The following is an 8,740-nucleotide window of genomic DNA, read 5'->3' on the forward strand; positions in this document are numbered from 1 at the left end:
ACAGGTACAGGTACAGCTACAGCTACAGGTACAGGCACAGGTACAGGCACAGGTACAGGTACAGGTAGGTCTAACCAGAAGTGCAGTACACACGACCTATTTGTTCCGTACTGCTGTCGTAAATCAGCAGCTCGCCAACCTTGCCGTTGTCGCCAACTGTCCACTTGGTAATTAAACGTCTGAAAGTAAATTTTCTCTGACTCATCCTCATCTTTTTGTTGGTTGCTTGTTTCTGCCGGTCTCGTCACCCCCGGCAACACGCCACATCCTTAGCTCAAAGCCAAGCAAATGGCAGACTTGGTTGAAATGTGAAAGAACAACAGCTGTTAATTCTCAACAAGCCAAAGTGGCCGGTTGGTTGAGAGCGTTAGCCGCATACGGCAAAATTCACCTGCATGTGGCGCATGGTCGGGTGTTAATTTCAGGTCCTGGTCCCGAGAAACCAACGAGCCGTGTTTCCTTATTGAAAGTATTACGTTTTTGCCGCATAGTGAACTCCGTTCTCTGGCTTGAACACGCTGTTTTATGTGGACACCACGTTGTGCCGTTTCATTTTGAGATTATTTTCCGTTGGATGTTGAAGTCTGTACGTGTTTTGGCATGGCTGGCCAACTGGCCCTCTATCCACGGTGTTGGGAGGGGGATTTAGTGATAAAGTGATATGCACTCCCACAAGCTTTTTTTTCCCACATCGCCCCCTGTACCCAGCCCCCTCTGTGCTCTCTGCAGTCCTTATTACAGCTTCAGGAGGAACATCCAAGCCTAGAGATGTCAGAGAAATGGACAGATATGCACGATAAAGTGATACGCACTCCCTCCCTCTGTCTCATCTGCTCTGGCTGTAATCAAAGCTGTGTGCAGGTAGTGGACAGATGGCTTGATAATGCAGGAGAGCGGGGCACTTTATCTCTGCTGTCTAGGACCCTACGCACGCTGAGGGGGAGGATGAGCATCGGAGATAGGAGCATGAGAGAGAGCGAGAGAGAGAGAGAGAGAGAGAGAGAGTAAGGATGGAGATGAAGATGAGGAACGGGAGAGAAGGGGAAGCTGTAGTAACAGAGACAGAAACAGGGACACATATGGACGAGGCCTGAATTAGAACGAGAGGAAGGGGAAGCCAGCGAGTGTTTTGACGGGCGGTGGCGGCGTGCAGGGAGCGGCCGAGTTCAACACCGACTCAAACGAGCACGACACGCTCGCAGCGTGACACGACGGCGCATTAAAATAATCAGGAAGTTTCACAGAGGCAGCGGGGAATTACTGCACATTCCTATCTCATTCATTTGACAAAAGTATAAATACAGGCTGATAACGCTAGGATGTTTACTCAGCACATTAAAGAGGGCTGGGAGCTGTTGGATTCATTGTTTATAATATATATAATATATAGATTAGATTAGATTAGAATATTATCGATCCAGTTGGAAAATTCCAGTGCTAAAGCAGCAAATTACAACATCAGACACACAACACACACACAAAATATACAAGAACTAAAGAAATAGGGTAGAATACAAGAACAAATATGTAAAGAATGTACAATTACAATACAAATGTACAACTGCTTAAGTAGTATTTATGATGTAAGTAAAACGTTTTACTTACATCATTACATGCCTGAGCTGCAATGAGAATGCAAAGCAGCCTTCCACATCAGGGGCCAGCAACCTTTAATATCAAAAAGACACTAAAGTCATTGAAGCTTCCCATCTTTAAGGGGGGGGGGGCTCTCCTGTTCTTATATATGTTGCTTTTTTTGTTGTTTAACAATTTTAACAATAGGTCAACCAGACAGTACAGGCAGGCCAGCGGCGCTGCAAGCAAAGAAATCCCTTTTATTCATGATTAAAGTACCTGTTTTCTTTCCATTTCTTTATTTCTTCATGTTCTTCATTGCTCGACTGGCCACCAAGGATTCGGTGCGTTCGGCAAAATATATTATAAAATATATAATATATTATTATAAAATATATTTTATATTTTTACCAGTAGTGAATGTAAGAATCACTCACGTTGTTTGTGATCCGTTGCACCCCTAGTTGAGAGGGATGGAGTATTATATTGCAAGCTGTTCTCTCATTGTTTATTATTAAAACGGGGTGTATAGTTACATATTAAATGAATCGCTGTAACTATTGTCAGTTTAAAACATGGCAACCGTATTGCCGTGGTTGCCAACCCTAGCGTGGAGTGGAGCGTGCCAGTGTTCCCACATGTTTTTTTTCCTAAATTAAGCCCTATGTTCATCCCCCTTTCTCCCAATGTGTCAGCTAATTACACCCAACCTATTATCCAGTAGCAATGGACTACAGATGGAATATAACCCTAACATTAAGAAAGATCTTAGAAACGTGGGAAAAACGGGCTAATGGGATGGAGATTAATAGAAAAAAGCGACTCATATTATAACAAAAGAAGAAAAGGGGGGAAGAGGAAGCAAGAAGGGAGCTACAACAACTCAAGCCGAGTGAGAAGTGAGAAGGCAGGAGAGGGCTGGAGCTGGAGCCTAAACAGAGGAGGTGAGAGGAATAAAACCAAGCAAGAGCTCATTGGTCAGTCCAGGAGAGGATAGGAGGACGGATTGAAAAACATAAGAGAGGAAAACCCCTGCTGTGACTTATTCTTCTGTTAATATGATTGCAGTCTGGTCTCTGTGTATTGCCCCGGACTTCCTGTCTCCTTCCTACTCCTCCCCATGTCTCTTGTATTTTAGCACTCTATCTTTCTTTTAGTGTAGCTGTGTTCATTTCAGAATTGGGACATCTGTTACCACAGTGAACACAGTGAAGCGTTTCGCTGCTAAAGACCCAGATATGTCATCTCTAGGAGTCAGTGGAGACCAAAACAGAGCGTAAAGGGGAGTAAATATTTGACTCGAGCAAGTTTCCAGAAACATGACTCCAAATGAATGTTACACTTAATCTGCTAGACGTATTTCAATTTATTCATAGCGTCAAACCATCATAACAGGAGTTCTCTCAGAACACTACAGATCACAGTGTGTATGTTTGTGTGTGTGTGTGTGTGTGTGTGTGTGTGTGTGTGTGTGTGTGCGTAGACCCCACTCTATAATTTACAAAGACCCACCAAATCACACTGCTGCAGCTCCTCTTTTCACCCTCTGTGTTGAGCTCTCTGTTTTAGCTCCAGAGTGAGGCATCTCACTTCTGTTCCATCGTCGTTAGGAGTCACACATGCTCAGTAGCTAGTTTAGGACTACTAGCCAGTCAGAAGCAGAGTATTAGGACGTGCCCTGAAAGTAACTAGGTAAGGACTACTAGCCAGTCAGAAGCAGAATCTAGCTGCTATGTAAGCTTGTTTTTAGGGGGCCTCTGATAGAGTCCTTGTAGAGATCGCTTCTGGGTCACGCGATTTAACCCTCCTGTTGTCCTCGGGTCAAATTTCATTTCATTTTCAAAACATTTATTTATCAGAAAATTGGGTTTCTTTCAACCAAAATGTAAAAAAAAAAAAAAAAGTCTTCATAAGTAAAACAAATCATCGGTTCATTACTCTTACTGAATAGGGGTGTTTTTATTATACTTCTTTATTTACAGACTCAAGGTCCAGATTATTATTATTGTGAAGTTAGGGGGCATTTAACAAAAAAAAGGTAAAAGGATTTTGAAAAAAGTGACAAAAAAAGTGACAAAAAAAGTGACAAAAAAAGCTTCAAAAACGTCGGCAAGAAAATAACAAATGTCAAAAAAAAGCACAAGAAAAAAAACTTGAAAAAAGGGACAAAAACATCGGGAAAAGCTAAAAAACATCAGGTGACGAAAACTGTTGACCCAGAAAAACAAATGGACAACACCAGGGTTAACCCTCATGTTGTCCTCGGGTCAAATTTGACCCAGTTTCAGTTTTTTCATCATAAAAGAAAAGGGGCCTTCAAAATAAGGTGAAAATATCAACATTAGAAATATCAAATAACTTTGGAAAAAAACATTAAAAAAAACACCCACAACATTGAAAAAGTGAGAAAAAACGATGATAGTGTTTTTTTCATGGTTGACGGGAAGACAACACAAGGGTTAAGTCAGTTGAAAATTTCCTAAATTAGGTGAAACGCTGGTTTTCCATTTCCAATTCAAGAAGTAATAAAAAAAAAAAATTGTAATCAGATTCTCCTTTTTTGGAAAACCTTTATTTTGATTTCAAAGAAACGAATGGTCCACTGCTTCCATCGGCCCAGCTGAACTCCTTAAAGAGCCAACGTACTGCTCCCAGAAATGCTTTAGCTCCACTTCCAGTTTTTTGTAGCTGTAGTCCTCGGAGAAGCTCCACCTCCCAGAGATATTTTCTAAAACTAACTCCAATCCACATTTTTCTCCGGGTGTCTCATCTAACTCCTCTCTCTTTCCCTCACTCTGATTCCTCTCTGTGTGAGAGGCATCCTGCTGGGAGAAATATGGTCTGTTGCATTGGTAATGAGGGGAACGGGGGGGGGGCGACGGGGTGGATCAGAGGGACCCACAACAGACTAAACACATGTACTACACACACACATCCCAGAAGGACTTGTGCTGTAGCCCCTCCGAGGGATTTCAGAGACAGTAGCAGAGAAAATAACAGAGAGATGGGAGGATAGGGCGGCTGGTATGAAACATGAACCACTTCATACGTCACGTGACCTTAGTAGCACAACATAGACTGTCCCTCGTTTCTCATCAGATCGTGAAGTAGATGGGTGGTCAGGAAATCTGGGGTATGGCTGATAAGAGTCAGAAAGATGTAGATACGAGTGCAGTGTTTTTCGAGGTCTGTGGAGGACTTAGGAGGACGTGTTTGGCGGAAGGGTTTAGGGGTCCCCCTGTCTGTTTTTCAGTAGATTTATGCAATTTCACATCGTTTTTGGACCATTATTACTACAATGTCTGTCTAAAATGTTGGAAAAGCTAGAGCAGATGATCTATAAATAACTCATAAAAGCTTGAAGACAAAACATGCTGAAGAAGTCCACTGGGGACCATCTAATGGACGCTGTGGGGAGATGGTCTGGGTGCATGGTGGACGTACAAAGTTCAGGACTTTAATCATTATGATCCAACGTCCTGAGTCCTGCGTCCAGAGGTCAGGGAATGATCAATTGTTCTTTCAGTTGAATGTGGACACAGTAAACTTGTCCTGCCTCTTGTTTCAATTCAACTAACCCCAACTAACTAACTAACTAACTAACCAACCCTAGGATCACAAATCAGGAACCTTGTCAGTGAAAACCTCACATAACTCACACTGCACCCCATTTCCATGAAGACACGCATACTTAGTTTACTAGGACTGCAGTCGAAAATCCGCCAGCAGGCTAACACTAGCACATTTACAGAATGTTGATAAATGTGTATCATAAATGTTTTGCAGCTGTTGTTTGAGGTGAATGAATGAATGAATGAATGAATGATGAATTGACTGATATCGGTTTTGTAAAGCTGCCCATTTCTGCTCCCTGTACACCAACCGCAAACTTGACCAATTAGACGTAATTTTATGTGTGGCCGGGTTGGCTTGGTGGTGGAGCGGGCGCGCATGTGCTGGGGGGGCTTGTGCCTCGACGCGGAGGTCTGGGGTTCGGGTCCGGCCTGTGACAGTTTCCTGCATGTCTTCCCCCACCTCTCTCTCTCTCCCCCCTTTGTCACCTAGCTGTCCTGTGAAAAATTAAAGCCAGAAAAGCCTAAAAATAACCTTTAAAAAGCTCTTTTTTTTTAATGTTACCCCTCTTTGGTCCTGTGTTGGTGTCCGCGGAGCTGCAGGTGATGACAGCTCGCGAGTCAGCAGTGACTCCTCAGCACTCTGACTGAGGCGTTGCTTTGAAACTAAAGACCCCGAAACACAGCACGATCTTTGGCTGCTGCAGGCAAAGTGGACAATAATGGGAGGAATGTGATGGAACGGTTGCTTGTGAATCCAAAAATGGCACGTAGATACCACATTGGGATGCGTAAACACCAGCCCTCACCCACAACTTGTTAAGTATTAATCTTCACATTAGAGAGCAACAATGCTTTTATATCTCCATAGTTGCACCAACATGGTCATCATGCAGTAAGGTGTAATTTGACTAAGGATGCTGGACATCAGCCCTGTTTACTGACAGAGGTTCTGCTCCTTCACACCTCCTGTAATTCCTCAAATAAAAGCCGGGGCCTTCATTTACCGAACCGCACAAGGAACCCGGCTTTATGTGAAGCAGGCTTCTATTTGAGCCGGGCCTTTATATCTAATTCCATCTGTTTGATAAGTATAATTGTTTTAAGTTAACCATTTTAAACGAAAAGCCATAGCGTTCCAGTGGACAGAGAAAATTCATTTTTTAACAAACAAACAAATTTTTAAGCATACAGTAGTTCCACCAGTATGTGATTAACATCACAGACCTAGCTAGTCTCGTTGCTAGCTCCAGGCTAACTCTTTTCGCATTTCAACCCGTGAACAGTTGCATTCCTTTTCGATTTCCGACTGATTTTTGACAATGGCAGCATACTTTGGTCATGGTGAGAAAGTAACTGGCCATAAGTACGTGCTATTGTTTGAATTTCAACAACAAGCCTTGGTGATGGTGCAGCGATGGTGCAGTGGATAGCAGTGGATAACAGTGGATATGACACATGCCTTGTAATGTAATGTAATGTAACAGCATTATTTAAGTCACAGACACTTCCACCTTTAAAGGTCCAATGTGTAGGATAATCTCCCATCTAGTGTTGAGATCACATATCGCAATCAGCTGTCTCGCACCACGCAGTTCACAGTACATGCTACAGCTACGGGAGCCTCCACGCCCCGCTCTTGCTCTTTTCAACATCCTTTGTTTTCTTTTTCTGGGCGAAGAAGACGACTCCTGTTCCTGAAGTTTGGATTTTACATACTTGCCGTGGCCTGGGAAGCAATGATACCCATTAGCGGATTAGCATCACCTGTGAGTTAATCATGTGACACATGAAAAACGCGCAAGGCGGAGCAGTACGCCTTGTATGTCCCTCACCGGCTAACGTATTTCAAGATGGCGCATGAATATAAAGGGTCTTCCCCAGTTAATGTGAATGCAAATGTAAAATTTCAAGCCAAAAAGAACACTTTGAATTGATGGTGGTGGTAAATATTCATGAAAAAGTTTGTGAACAGGCAACACAGACGTTGATAAAAACAACTAAACACACTACACACTGGACCTTTTAGAGAAGGAGTGGACGTGTCAAAGCTGACGTACTCAAATGACTCCACAGCTAATGTTATTGTATTTATCTGCACTGCAACACCATCTGTTTATCATTTATTTCCAAGCTCCTTGTCAGGTCGAACCACATTCTCATTGTGGGCCTTTATTTCTGGCATATCATAGATTTGGTGTATTTACTGTGAGAACTTCAATAAGTTTAGCTAGAGCCATAATGTTATCAGCATTATACACACAAGGCGTATCCCCTGCTCGGCTGCGAGCGCAGCACAATGGTCAGGACGTTATCTCTAATTAAGAAGTTGACTGAGGCATGAAGATTAGTCGGGCCCAGAAAGAGCAGGGTCCAACGTGATCAGCATTACAGATCGGTACAGGGCACTCTGGGAAATGGAAGTTATCAAACAGAGTGAGAGGCTGAAGTCTCAGCACTTGGGTGTGTGTGTGTGACAATGTTGTCAAAGCATCAGAAAAAAACACAAATACTTACAGTATATTGTATGTACAATAACACAAAATTTGGATGGGTGTATATCACTAAGTCATTTAAGGTCCCATGGCATAAAAACTTCCCTTTATGAGGTTTTTCAACATTAATATGAGTTTCCCCAGCCTGCCTATGGCCCCCGAGTGTCTAGAAATGGTGATAGGTGTAAACCAAGCCCCGGGTATCCTGCTCTGCCTTTTGAGAAAATGAAAGCTCAGATGGACCGATCGGAGAAAGGAGAGGTAACATGGCCCCTTATGACCTCATAAGGGGCAAGGGTACCTCCCCTTTCTCTGCTTTGCACACCCAGGAATTTGGCCCGCTCATGAGAGAGAGACATCATGTCTTTAAAAAGAGAAAAGTGGCAGTTGTTCAAAGCCCCCCCCCCCCCCCCCCCCCCCCCCCCCCTCAAAAGTTACTGACCCAACGCTTACGTGCCTGGTGTGTTTTGGCTGTTTGGGACTTCTAAACACATTAGGGTCTTCACAAGTAAAACAAATACCCATTCATTTGGCTGTGTCCCATTAAAGAAAAGTGTGTATCTAATGTTTCGTCTTCAACAGGTGATGTTTTTTAATTTTTTTCCTCAGCAGTAGTCATACTTGTTTAAAAAAAAAAACTGCATTAATGATGTAATTAGCATTGCACCACAGACTTAAGGAATAAACTTGTCCTTCTCGTCAAAGGGCCGGCCGCTGTTCCTGCAGTCATCCAGAAACGTGTCGGTCAATATCGTCAACAGCAACAACCAGCTGCTCACACAACTTGTAACAGGTAAGCCATGTGACTTATTGATTGAGATATCTAATATATATATATATTTTTTTTCAAAAGCATCTACCCTGACAAGACTGACGACGTCAGCTGCAACAGATATGAGACACAGTGAATGCCCCACTGGTCATTTGATGAGATTTTCTTCCTTTTGTTCACATTTCTTGTGTTTTTGGGGCTACCAGGAGTGTATGATGAGGCCTCTGGGAACATTGATCATGTTTTTGGGGCTACCAGGAGTGTATGATGAGGCCTCTGGGAACATTGATCATGTTTTTTTGGGCTACCTGGAGTGTATGATGAGG

The 8,740-nt window shown here is 43.0% G+C and overlaps 1 protein-coding gene across 4 annotated transcripts in view; it reads left to right on the forward strand.

Moving 5' to 3' along the window:
- The window catches only part of sgcd (sarcoglycan, delta (dystrophin-associated glycoprotein)), a 256,701-nt gene that overhangs the window by 195,182 nt on the left and 52,779 nt on the right, over window positions 1–8,740 (forward strand). For all 4 annotated transcript variants that reach the window (XM_034889770.1, XM_034889767.1, XM_034889768.1 and 1 more), the window contains one exon: window positions 8,348–8,435. In XM_034889770.1, coding sequence (XP_034745661.1) covers window positions 8,348–8,435 — 88 coding nt within the window. The remainder of the gene's footprint in view (window positions 1–8,347; window positions 8,436–8,740) is intronic.

Source organism: Etheostoma cragini, chromosome 13 (assembly GCF_013103735.1).
Source record: "Etheostoma cragini isolate CJK2018 chromosome 13, CSU_Ecrag_1.0, whole genome shotgun sequence".
Classification (NCBI taxonomy): domain Eukaryota; kingdom Metazoa; phylum Chordata; class Actinopteri; order Perciformes; family Percidae; genus Etheostoma; species Etheostoma cragini.